Below are 13,610 nucleotides of genomic sequence, written 5' to 3' on the forward strand. Positions count from 1 at the left end.
TAAAATTCATCCTGCTCACACTGGTTCGCCAAGCCGTATCTGTGCCTGGCCCATTTCTGTTCAGATCTGAACAAGGCTGTCAACGCCTCGAGCACAGAACATACCCCGCTTATTTGCCGAATGCTGTGCGTACACCTCAGCAAGTATCACGAAGGCAGCAGGGCGCTTGTCTGTGCGTTCCTGCTTTGGGAAGTGGCAGAATCAGCAGTGCCAGCCCATCTCTGGGTTTGCTGGGATAATATCACAGGGGTCTTTGAAACCCTGACTGAGCCACTGTGCCCCTTCTGCGTGGCAGAGCGTGAAACATTCCAGACCAGACTGTTCTGTCAAAAGCACTGGCCCACACTGAGCTTACACACACACTCTCAGGAGGCACAGTCCTTCCCCAGCTTCCCCCCCTACCCCTGAGGGGGACACATGTACACTGCACGGTCCTTTTGCAAAGTGCTGCAAGCTCACCTCGTCCCATTTGCTGCCAGCCAGCTCCACAGGCTGGTGTAGAAGGTGGGTGGGCCATGACACTATTCTATTCTCTGTCTATTCCATGACACTATTCTATTTGGGCTGGGATGTATCCACAACGGTGCTAGCAGGGAGCAGCCCCCATACCCCCCGCAGTTTCCAGGGTTATTGTGACAGGCCCTTGCACGAGGGGAGAGAAGGCCCCCCACAGACAATGAGATTCTGGGACACGGCAGTGCTGTCAGTATTTAGAATCCAGAGGCCATTCCCCTCTAGATCACACTAATTTAAAAACCTCTGCCTAAAAAAAATGGTCAGAACTATTTTTCTCGGCTCTCTCAGCCTTGATCCTGCAAACATGTATGCACGAGTCATTTTACTCTTCTCTGTAGCCCCATTGATATCAATAGGCATCATGCGCATGGGTAAAGTTACTCCTGTGTAAACAGCAGGATCATTGTGACACTTTGCTTCCATTCCATTCCAAACATGAGAAGGCCAAACTGTTTTGAACGAAGTATGGAATAAGACTACCTTTGCTACCAATCTAGCTACTGCAGTTACTAGTTAACGAGTAAAAATGCTATTCGGATCCTATACACAGCGAAGGTGCCTTTGGCTGAGGGAGGAATAAGTAGATGCCATAAATCAACTCCATTTTACCTTTATTGGATGTCTGGTTACAAACTGCGCAGCTCGCATTGGCTTGCGGTTGAAGGAAACCCAGAGCTGGACTGAAGTTTGCTGCTGGCTGCCCAATAAATGCTATGAAGAGGAGGAAAAAATGTTAGGAATCTTTTTTTTATTCCTAAATTCACAATAAAATAATATACCTATAAAACAGGTTAAAGACAGAGCAGATACAAATTAACAAACTCAACAGTAGAAAAAGCAAGCAAATACCTTACCCACTCTCCAAAAAAAACCACAACACAGTAACTTGATGGCTAGTTTGGATGGGATCCTGAGGTACTAGGATACTAAAAACATAAAAATGACTTAACTGTTCCCTGTGATTGTGAAACCTGAAAACTGTATGTCCCCTATGCCAGCAGATGAGATCTTATTATTGGTAACATAGCAACCTCTTGCAATTTATTCATCTATTTGCCCCATATACTGTCAGTGCTAACTAAGGAAACAGGAGCCTTGGAAATCACATAGATTGGATATATGGCCAGAAAACTAGCTTGAACCTGTTGGGGATTTCTCGGTCTTTTTGAGAAAGAAGAGGGAGATCCCTTTCAAATGCACAGCATCGAGTCTTTAGATTCTTCATTGTTCTGAGCACTCTCTTGGAAGCTGGAAACAACCCCACCTCTCAACTGATTAGCCAGGCTGTCAAAAGCTGATGTTTTCCTCCCATAGTTCTTCCAACTAGACTGCATGAAATTCACGTCTGTTTTTATTTATGCCCTTTGCAGACTAGCCTCAATGCTTTCATGTTGATGTTTACTGTTTTAGAGATGAGTATCGTGTTATAAAAATCATGGCCAACATTTCCAAACATGGGATGTCTAAGTTAGGCACCTAAATCTGTATCTAGGCTCCAAAATAAGTGGCCCAATTTTCTGAGTTGCTGAATACCCACAATTCCCACTGAAATGAATAGGAGTCAAGGGTGCTCGGCACCCAGGCAATGCAGATGCCTGTAACCGGATGTATCAACCCCCGACTGAGCAAACAGGGGCTGACCAATCACTGTGGGCCTAGGAGACCACACCCTTTCCCCCCTCCCCACCCCGCACATGCTCCAGGTGGAGGGGACAGATAAAAGGAGGCAGCCCAGCTCAGTTGGGGCTAGTGGAGGAAAAAGGACATGTGTTGCAGGCTCCTGGAGAGGAACCATTGACTCGCCAGGCTGTTGGGACCATGAAGTTGAATTATGCTGTGGATGACCAGCCGACAGCAGAGTCTGATAGATGCTGAGTCACTGCCAGCCCAGAAGATGCCTGAGATGGGCTTTATGGTAGGAACTGACCCAGGGAATGTATTAGGAGCTGATGCTTAATGGGGAATTTACTGGCTTCAGAGGGCCCTGGGTCAGAGAGGTTCCCCTCTCCACAGCACTTACCACTAGGCATGGCTACTGGGGACTCCTGATTTACAGTGATTGTTCACTCTGCCCTGCACAGAGGGTCAGATCCCCCAACTGCTTTTATCTGCCCCAACCAGGAGGCTCAGGGGCTGCAGACTGACTGTTTGCTCAGTCCTACAAGGAGTCCTGAGCCCCTTGATCATGACTGTTTGACTCAACAGGCAATCCTGACAACTATGTGATGGGGTGTATCAACCCCACACTGGGCCAACGAGGGTGCCCCCACTTGACACATTCAGCCCGTTACAGAGCCTATGGATTTAGGTGCCTAACTCAATGTTGCCAACTCACCCAATTTTATTGCAATTCTCACAATAGTTGTTGTTTGACTTAAAGCCCCAGCTCCGGGAGTCATGGGATTACGTGAGACTCAACTCCCCCTCCCCCCCAACCTTTATGGTTGCAGAAGAAAACTTGAAAATGTGACTCAGTGAACCCTAAAGGCTAAAAATCCAGAAGGCAAACCAAAAAAACCTTAAATTTTATTACGTTGTTTAAAATCTCATAATTTTTAAGCCAATCTCATGATTTTTTAGGACCTGACTTGGGAATTCTGAACATTTAGGGTTGGCGATGCTGCTAAACTTCATGCTCCCAAGTTGGATATTTTAAAATAGCAAATTTTCTTCTCTGTTACTCAAAAGTGCTCAGATTGTTATAACTATATTGCAAAGGGGAACAATGGGCAGGGGGACATCCTGAAAACCTCTCTCCTCAAATCTGCAACGTTGGGGACTGATGTCATGCCACTTCGACAGTAGTAAGAAGGCTGATCCAATGATTGAGGCACTAGTCTGAGGTTCAGGTTCAATTCCCTGCTCTGCCACAGGCTCACTGTATGTCCTTGAGCAAGTCATGTAGACTCTCTGTGCCTCAGTTTCCCAGCTGTAAAATGGGGATAATAGCACTACCCTCCCTCACTGGGTCATTGTGAGGAGAAATGCATTAAAGATTATGAGGAACTTAGATACTAAGGTAATGGGGGCAATATAAGAAAGATGTGGGGGACAAAGGCCTGTATCTCACAGAAGAACGAGGAAACTCCAAGTACAAATTTGCAATGTTTGCTTCCTATTTGGGTTAATTTAGCATCAAAAAGGATGCAGCTCCCATTGACAATAAAGCTAACGAGAATATCTTAACTCTCTCAGATGACTAAGGGCCTGATCCCACTTTGGAACAGACCCAGTGCCAGCTCGATATATTCAAAAAGTTGAAGGCTTCAGTTTTTGCAGGATGTAACTTTTAGCAATTGAAAGCATCCTTCAAACATTCTCTTCAGACATGCTTTTACCTGTTGAGTATTCACATGGCTACAGGTAAACATTACTCCAACTCCGGTGCATGCTCACTACTTAAATGCAAAGAAAGCATTAAACATTTTGGGGGAACCATAGAAAAGTGACTAGGGGCTGGATTCTTAAAAATGTCTTGATAATGGTAGGATAAAAACATAATGTGTTTATATTCGGGGGGGGGGGGAGGATAAAGCTTTTCAGATCAGATTAGAATAATTTTGAAGTCAGTCAATTTAGTGGCCTTAATCTATTTGACTTGTGTCATTCTAACTAAATTATTGCAGGCATATATCCTCTTTCCCTAGCTCCACCCCACTATTGTCAATTTCTGCCTTCCCTTTACTTATAAGCATCTAGTTCTTTCTTGCCAGAATTCCAGCCCTTTGTAGCCTGACCTAGTTCTGCCTACCTCACTAAAATCAAATAAATATATAAGAATACTGCTGTTCCAAGTCGATCTCCTATCAACCCTGAACAGCACATTGTTAAAGAAAAATACTGACACTTGGTCTATCCGATCATTTTAGACTGTGTCTTTCCAACAGAGCCATTTAGCCATTCTTGTTCATGTGTGCTAGGGTAAGATGCCAGATGAACAGCCCTGGAGATTGGACTCCTGTATTTATCCACACAGCATGGTGGTGTTTTTACAGTGGACTCAGTAGAACATCTCAAAGTACTTTGATACAGCAGTATGCATAGTTTTAGCCCTGCTAAATGCTCTAATCATCTCTCTAGATGACTCATTCAAATGTGTGTCAGCTCTCAGCAGAAGTATGACTGGCATGTCCAGGGTGCTGTATATTAATATGCTGTGGCTTTTTTATTTTCACCCCTGGTGTCAGGAGCTGTATTTGTCTTTGGCACTCAGCCTTGTGCTTTCTATCGCTAAAGGATAATGAAGTCAGCTCACTAACTCCAGCCAATTTTTCCTTCTCAAACTGACAATGACCTTATGCAATCTTTAATGTTTTGCCTCCAGGCTTAAAGTATGTTCCCTTACTTTTGTTCTGTCACTAATGGAGCCTGACTAGCGAAGTATTGTCTGTTATTGTACTGAATATTCAGAGCCCAATTCAGTTCCATAAAATCAGAGTCCTTCCACTGACTTCAAAGGGATTCAATAATCATAATACCTAGCTCCTTATATAGTACTTTTCATCTATAGATCTCAAAGCACTTTACAAAGTAGGTCACTATCCCTATCCCTGTGTTTCAGGGAAACTGAGGCAGTGAAGTGACTTGCCCAAGGTCACCCAGCAGATCAATGTAATACATCCACCTACACAGTGATTTTTTGTACATGCTACTTACCACAGTCTTTGTGGCAAACAGATACTTGTCCCTGAGTTGGAAGTCTTCAACCTCTTCCAGAACGATTTCTTTATTTTCCCTGGTTTGAAAGAAATCTGTGCTGCGAATTATAGTTGAGGACCCTGTAGGCTCATGTCGTTCTATGTAAACTGTATTCAGTTTATCATATGGGTCAATGCCCCTGGTATGAAAGAAAGAAAGCAGGTATATTATTTTTGTGCTCACCCCACTATCACGATAGCACCAGGTATTTATAAGCAAGTCATTTAACAAGAGAGATGGGCTCAAAACTTGGATCAGAATTTTGAACACCCCGAAGTTAGATGATGAGATCTGGGGGTTTTGGTTCACCCCATTATAAAGACAGGTTATTTGCAAAATTTGTATCTAAATTCTGATTTGTATTTTCAAACCACTCACAGAACAGCTGGTCAAAATAAAGGGTGACAACTTCAAAAATATCTGACATTTCCCCCCCCTTTTTTTTAATTGATGTTCAAGATACACTGAAAAGACCAATTAAGCAGCTCAACAGCTGGTTGAAAAACAAGGAAATTACTAACGTTTTATTAATTTTTTCCTTGTTCTTTCATCATCATCTGTCTGAAAGTCAATCATTTTCTCCCCCACCCCCATACAAGTTATAAGAGGAGTATTTTATTAAATTTAATAAATAAGTAATGCTCAAGATGTACAGAGAGATGGTTTCGGTTCAGTCCCATGTGCCTGTTTTAGAGATTTATCAAGGCAAGTTACAAGTTACTTATCCCTAGAATGTAAAAAACCTGCTTGTTAGAAACTGATGGATTCTTGTACTAGACAACAAAAATAATCACAATGGCAGAGCAATCGATAACTGGATAGCAGGTGCTATTTTTTGTTTACTACTCTGAAATCTATTTATAGTCACCACTTAAGGAACCAGCAAAAAATCACCTCCCAATTGGAAATGGGGCCCTTAGTGCAAGTTTCACTGCAAATTGATGGCCTGAAATGGATGTAAGTAGTTTTGATCTCCAGGGACTTTCATTAGCTCTATTAAGGCCTGATCCCGTACCATTCATGTCAATAGGCGTTTAATCATTAACTGCGATGAGAGCAGGATCAAGTCTTTTGAATGAAAGACCTTTTAAGTTTTAGAGTAAAACTGTCCCCTCAGACCCACACAACAGATCTTGATCCTGATACTTTGCTGCAGCTGTTTAACAGTGCACAACAACCATTTAGGACAGGAAGTGAAGGAGAACACAGTCTCTACTTGAAACTGCAGAATAACCACATGAGTTAGATTTCTGGGCAAGACACCCCTACTCTTGCTAAAAATTGCTACAAGATCTTTCATGAACAGTAAGTTTTAAAAATGGTTTTTTAAAAGTGCCTCTTAGTATTACACATTTTGCTGCAGTGCCTAGGGGCTCTAGTCCTAGACAGGGCCGGCTCCAGGGTTTTTGCCGCCCCAAGCGGCGCAAAAAAAAAAAAAAAAAAAAAAAGCCGCGATCGCGATCTGCGGCGGCAATTCGGCGGGAAGTCCTTCGCTCCCAGCGAGAGTGAGGGACCGTCCACCGAATTGCCGCCAAACAGCTGGACCTGCCGCCCCTCTCTGGAGTGGCTGCCCCAAGCACCTGCTTGGCAAGCTGGTGCCTGGAGCCAGCCCTGGTCCTAGATCAGTATTCCAGGTGCTAGGCGCAGTACAAACATGGAAGAAAAAGGCAGTCCATGTCCCTTAGACTCATGGTTTAAAACCAACTGACAGGAGCAACATACGGTCTCACCAACACCAGTATTTGCTATATGTTGGTTTTTCCTTGGCAGACTATCCAAATACCAACACCGCTTAATAATGCTTAGCTTGTGAAAGTTGTGTGGACACAATATGTGACAAGCTGGAGAAGCTTCAGGTACTGTTAGCTTTCTTCTGTCATGCTTCTTCCCCATATCCCCATGGTAAACTGCTGTGATCTATGATAGCCACTTATTACAGAGTTAACTTTGGGGGAGAATGGAGTTCTGTATCTTAATACTTGCCAGCGTCTTCTATGCCTGAGTTCTTGGCAAAGGACGGGGGAGAAGTAATGAAGTCTGGGAGGACATAAAGGGGAAAAGGTTCCACAGAGACTCAAAGATCCAATACATACCAAGAAAAAGATTTCACGTGTTCCTGAATCATTATCCAGGTCTGCCCAAAATCATCAGATTGCCAGAGCTGCAATACAAAATGTCAGAGACACAGGTGGGACTCGGATACTCCAGGCACTAGAGCAGGGGTGGACAAACTACAGCCCACTGGCCACATCCAGCCCTCGAGCTCCCACTGGGGAGCAGGGTCTGGGGCTTGCCCTGCTCCCGCACTCCAGCCAGGGAGTGGGGTCTGAGGCCACTTGGTGCGCACAGGCCAAGGCTCCCGGAAGCAGCAGCATGTCCCCCCTCTAGCTCCTATGCGGAGGTGCGGCCAGGCGGCTCTGCATGCTGCCCCTGCCCCAAGCGCTACCCCCACAGCTCCCATTGACTGGGAACTGCGGCTAATGGGAGCTGCAGGGGCACTGCCTGTGGACATAGCCGCCTGGCCACACCTCCGCATAGGAGCTAGAGGGGGGACATGCCGCTGCTTCCAGGAGCTGCTTGAGGTAAGCACCACCCAGAGCCTGCACTCTGACCCCCCTCCTCTGCCCCAGCCTGGAGACCCCTCCCGCACCCTGAACTCCTCATTTTTGGCCCCACCCCAGGGCCCGCAGCCTCAGCCAGAGCCCTCACTCCCCCCATGCCCCAACCCTGATCCCCCTCCTGCCCTCTGAACCCCTTGGTCCCAGCCTGGAGCACGCTCCTGCACCCCCAACTCCCCCATCCCCAGCCCCACCCTAAAGCCTGCACCTCCAGCCAGAACCCTCCCTCTCCCGCACCCCAAATCCCTGCCCCAGCCCAGAACCCACACCCCCTCCTGCACCCCAACCCCAATTTCATGAGCATTCATGGCCTGCCATACAATTTCTATACCCAGATGTGGCCCTCGGGCCACAAAGTTTGCCCACCCCTGCCCTGGAGCCTAAATCCTTACTGAAGCTGGATTAAAAACTAAAGGGCTAAATTCTGGAAATCTGTTCTTTCTCCCAAATCATACACTACATAAGCAGCGCTAGCATGTGGACCTGGATTCTCACTCTAAGCAGCTCCATGCATGACTACTCTACAAATGAATGCTGCCAGGAGCAACAATTATCTGCTTGTAGATGTATCAATGTGCAGGAGTCAGACGCCAGGTTCAAGTGAATGTACAGTCCTAAAGCCTGGACAGATGCCATATTACTGCCTGCAGAGATGTCCTTGCAGGAGGTTAATCACAATTAGGCATAACTTCTAATGTGAAAGCAATAGCAAGCGTGAAACCTCAGGAGCAGAGGCCGTCTTGCTCTGTTTCTATTACAATACCAACCACAATGTTGGCACTTAAATCACAATAATTACATTTTTTTGCTGGTTTGTGCCTGGAACCAGTCAGATTCCAGACCCAGTGTTCAGTGTAACAGTTTGATTTCAAAAAGGCAGTGATCACCAATAAATCTAGCATGACTTTTAAATGCACCACTGCCACCCATTAGCAATGTAGTTCAGCACATACAGAGCAGAGAATTAAGCTCTTTAGCTCGGAATTAAGAGTACAAGGCTGTAACAGTCTGCAGTACAGTGACTAAGGACTGGTTACTGCCCTTTCACTGATCTAGCAGAACAGTAATGTCTGATTGTGCCTGATAGAAGCGATGTGTGAGCATTAGTCTTGGTCCTTACCATTTCAGAAACAAGGCACATTCATTTAATCCGCTAAAATATTACTCTGTGCTTCCATGGCACCTTTCTTCTGCAGATATCCAAAAGCTTTTGCAAACATTAATGTAGACCCTTACAAAGAAGGTAAGTATTATCTGTTTTACAGACAGGTAAATTAGAATTCAGGGAAATGATCTAACCAGTCACACAGTAAGTCAGCTGCAAAACACAGATGAGAACCCAAAAGTTTTGACTCAGACAACTGAGCTAACTGCAAGATCAACCCTGTCTCTGCATTATCAGCTAGTCTAGTGACAGAAGCTAATAAAAACCATAGGGGCCAATTTTGACCCTTATACATCCTTCCAGCTGTGTACAGGGTATGCAAATCAATTGCCAAGTCCTGGGGGAGAATTCCCAAGGTGCAGGAGCAGAGCAGGGCTGAATGACCATCCAGAGCACGCCAGGCAGAGTAGACCGGTTGAGAGTAAGCGCAGGCGTGGTTGAGTTCAGCACTACGCAGGTTGTGAGCATGAGGTAACCCCGAGGAGGCTGCTTTAAATTAGAGGGGTTTGGGGACTGCTCTACCTTATTGTAGGACTCACTTCACACATTCCAGCAGCAGCCCAGAATCAGAACACGCAGAGGTGGCACAAAGCTTACCTTTCTCTAACTCATGCCTGAGTTGTGCCTTTTGTGCTGTCTCTCTGGGTATGTCTACACTACCTGCCGGATCAGCGGGCAGCGATCGATCCAGCAGGGATCAATTTATCGCGTCTAGTCAAGACGCGATAAATTGACCCCCGAGCGGTCTCCCATCAACTCCTGTACTCCACCTCCGCGAGAGGTGCAGGCAGAGTTGACGGGGGAGCGACAGCAGTTAACTCACCGAAGTGAAGGCACCGCAGTGAGTAGGTCTAAGTACGTCGACTTCAGCTACGTGAATAATGTAGCTGAAGTTGCGTAACTTAGATGAATCCCCCCCTAGTGTAGACCAGACCGCTGATGGTGCAGAACAGAATCCAGCTCCCTAGTATATAACTTGAAGACTGGACTGTAAAGAGCACTAGATTTTTCATTTGTGTTTTAGGTGAGGGGAATCTAGCTTTAAAAGGTATATGCACAAGTATTTAAAAAGCTTTACCCGCCCTGCCAGCCCCCCCCCCCCCCCAAGTGCTATCTATGCCAAAGCAGCAACATGCAGAGCAAGGCCAACTGCAAACATCTGCAATGCAAACCTTTGCAATGCAAAACCACCAGCCCATGGTAAATGATCCAAAGGTCATTCCTGACTTATTGGCAGTGATCTGGCATGAGTTACTAATGATGCAGTCAGGGGATCAGTAGGACTGGGGGGAAGGTGCACGGGGGAGCCTGTCAAAGGTTGATTCTGCCAAAAAACAACAACCCCTCCACTTTTATCCTTGCTGCCCAAAGGAAAATGTATTTATATATTTAAAAGGGAATATCCTGGCTAAGCAGGGCTGGGATAATGGTGGATGTTTTATGTGCTCTACCCTGGGTGAAGAAACCATGTACTAATTATGGCAAGGAGATATCAAAACACAAACCCACATGATACTGGTATGTGAGTTTCCAAGACAAACACTTGGCCACTGCCAAACATAAAGCCTGCAGAACATGCAACAGTCTAGTGTTTCTTAGCCTCCATTCTTCTTCCCAGGGCAGAGTAATATAATAAGGCTCACATCTTCCTTAAGGTGAACTGGAGCCCACTTCCTCTCTGACCATTCTTAAATTAGGTAAGATTGGAAAGAACTGCGAAAGAATGTTATCCCAGTGCCTGGGGAAGGGGCCAGAAAGTCAGAACTCCTGGGTTCACACCCTGGTTTTGTCCCTGATGCATTGTGTGATCTTGGGTGAGTCTCTTAAGCTCTCTGTGTGCCTCAATTTCCCCATCCAGAATATTTTTACAAGCAGTGTCCGTTGGCCCATATATGTGCTGTAGCTCTCCTCATGCTCTCAGTCGAGGGCATAAAAGGCGGTGCAGGCCACTTTCCCCTTTTAAACCTGCAGTCCAAACAATTTGCAGCAGAGCAGATGGAGGGCAGGTAGTGAAATACAAACAGATCTCAAAGAACTTCCAGTTACAGGTAAGTAAACTCCATTTCTTCTTTGAGTGACATTCTGCTGTGTATTCCACAGGAGGGAGATTAACAAGCAGTAGTCACACATGGGCTGGGTGCAAGGACACAGAAGTGATAGCTGACTGGAGTACTGCTTTCCCCTCAACTGCATACACAGTTGATGACTGGACCAGAGCGTAATGTCTCCTGAAGGTATGCAAAGAGCTTCAATTGGCTGTGCTACGTAACTCCAGTACAGATGTCTCTCGGAGATGCAGCTGAAGCAGCTTGCCCTCTGGTGGAATGAGCCCTTATCCCTTCCGGGCGGAGGAACACGAGCTAACTGGTAACTGAGGGTAATAGACTGCGAGATCCATTTTGAAAACCTCGGCGCCGATATAGCTTGACCTCTTGATCACTCTGCTATGGAAATAAAGAGTTTAGATGTCTTTCTAATTCCTTTGTTCTTTGTAGACAAAAGGCCAAAACCCTTCCGATGTCCAGAGAATGCAGCTGTCTCTCCTCTTCCAAGGCATGCGGTTTAGAGAAAAATACAGGTAAGTGAATGAATGACCTGAGTCATATGGAACTCGGAAATTACTTTAGGGATGAATCTGGGGTGGGGGCATAATGAGACTTTTTTTTTGTAGCAGATAGTATGTGGTGGATCTGCCATAAGTGCCACCAGCTCAGTAACTCTTCTGGTGTTGGCTATTAGAAAGGGATCCCCACTGGAACCTTTCCCAGTTTTGTCCACCAGATAAGAGAGTCCAAAACCTTGGGCAGAACTGTCACCTTGCCCTTTATGTTGCCCTTCTCTGGTGAGTACAAAGAGAGAACTGGCCTCCATCCCCAATTCTTGTTGGGGTATCAGGAAGTAAGGGGAATGGGAATAGAATCTATTCCCTTGTTGCTGAGGTGGAATCCTTTCTGTGGCTCCCATGAGGAGAAGGAAGTTCACCTCTTGTCATAGAATCTCTTTGTGAGAGTGGTCCCTGAAAAGGAACCGGGAAGGGGGGGTTGCATGTAGGATTTACCAGCACCGCTATCAGAGAGCCACCATGAATAATTTCTAATACCCATTTGTCTGTAGTTAGAGCCCTCCAGTTTCTGGCAAATGGGGTAAGGTGACCTCTGAATATCTGAGGAGGAGAATGAAGAGGCATCACTAAAGGGAGCGGGTCTTGACAATCCCGTCAAAAGAAACTTTGCCTGGGGGACAGAGTTCGAGGTGGTGGTGGTGGATGTTGTAGAGGCTGGGTTCCTGCGTCTATACAAGTCTCTCTTGTGTGGTGGTTCATGAGGATGTTGGTGATAAAAAGGCTGAGGAGGTGCCCTACACACACACCAATGGTGTTTTCTCTTGAACAGAGGTATAAATGTCCACCGAGCGAAGCGTCGCCCTCGAGTCTTTAAGGGACCGGAAAGACTCATCTGTCTTCTCATGGAACAGGTTGGTTGTACCAAGGGCAGATTTTGGATGGTACTTTGCACCTCTCTAGGGAAACCTGAGGACTGAAACCATGAGTTTCTCCTCATAACAATGGCTCTAGCCATCCTCCTAGACACAGTATCTGCTGCATCCACTGCGGCCTGGAGGGAACTGTGGACATCAATCTGCCCTCCTCCACTGCGGCCTGGAAGCAGACTCTATCCTCTTCAGGGAGCTTGTCCTTAAATTCATAAACTTCGCATAATTGGTGAAATCCTATTTGGCCAAGAAGGCTTGATAATTCAATAAACTGAACTGGAGGGAGATGGAAAAGAAGATCTTTCTCCGTAGGAAGTCAAGCCACTTATATCTAATCGCTTATATCCCTTATCAGAGGGACTAGTCTTTGGGTGGTGTTGCTTGGACCGCTCTGTAGCTGCCTGCACCACCAAAGAGTTAAGCGGTGGGTGAGAGAACATTTCTCCCCCCGCCCCTTCCCCCTCTCCCTTCGATGGAATATGCTTCTCGGCCCTCTCTTGAGCAGAAGTAGAACAAGGAGTGTGACCATCTTCGCTGGTCCATGATGACCTCATTGACGTAGAGAACCACTTGACAGGGATCACCAGGCCGAAGAACGTCTAGTCAACTGTGCTGAGGCTCCTGGACTTCCTCAAGCGAAATCTGTTGCTCTGCCATAAGCCTCTTGCTATTGCTTGTAGTCATCCGGTGGAGACGGAGAAGATGGAGTTACTGCCTCATCCAGTGAAGACAACGAGGTTGCTCCCAGAACGGTCAGATCTGGCTCACCTTCCTCCTCCAAATACTCAAACAGGGCCGGTTGTGGATGGCCAGGCAAGGGCAAACAGGACTCGTGAACCAATCCTGGGTGACTAGAGTAGGACTCTCCTGGTCCCCAATGTTGCCAGTAGAATGGATCAACCAGCATAGGAGGACCCCATAGCATAGGGGACCACCTGTCTCTTGGACAATCATGGCTGGCCAGAGGCTGGAACCCCGATCTTCTTGGGCTCCTGTCCCGTTCCAGCTCTGCCTGATGCCGCAGAGACTCCTGCAGGGCCTGTGACTCATCCCAAGAGAGAGCTGGATCCTGTACCTCCAATGGACCAATGGCCGTGCCTTGAGGGTGGGAGGGAAGAAAG

At 46.4% G+C, this 13,610-nt stretch overlaps 1 protein-coding gene across 2 annotated transcripts in view; it reads right to left on the reverse strand.

The window, feature by feature from the left end:
• The window catches only part of SORL1 (sortilin related receptor 1), a 100,422-nt gene that overhangs the window by 65,003 nt on the left and 21,809 nt on the right, over nucleotides 1-13,610 (reverse strand). For both annotated transcript variants that reach the window (XM_034754795.1, XM_034754794.1), the window contains exons 5-7: nucleotides 7,308-7,375; nucleotides 5,173-5,353; nucleotides 1,126-1,227 (exon numbers count right to left, since the gene is read on the reverse strand). In XM_034754795.1, coding sequence (XP_034610686.1) covers nucleotides 1,126-1,227; nucleotides 5,173-5,353; nucleotides 7,308-7,375 — 351 coding nt within the window. The remainder of the gene's footprint in view (nucleotides 1-1,125; nucleotides 1,228-5,172; nucleotides 5,354-7,307; nucleotides 7,376-13,610) is intronic.

This window comes from Trachemys scripta, chromosome 21 (assembly GCF_013100865.1).
Source record: "Trachemys scripta elegans isolate TJP31775 chromosome 21, CAS_Tse_1.0, whole genome shotgun sequence".
In the NCBI taxonomy this organism is placed as follows: domain Eukaryota; kingdom Metazoa; phylum Chordata; order Testudines; family Emydidae; genus Trachemys; species Trachemys scripta.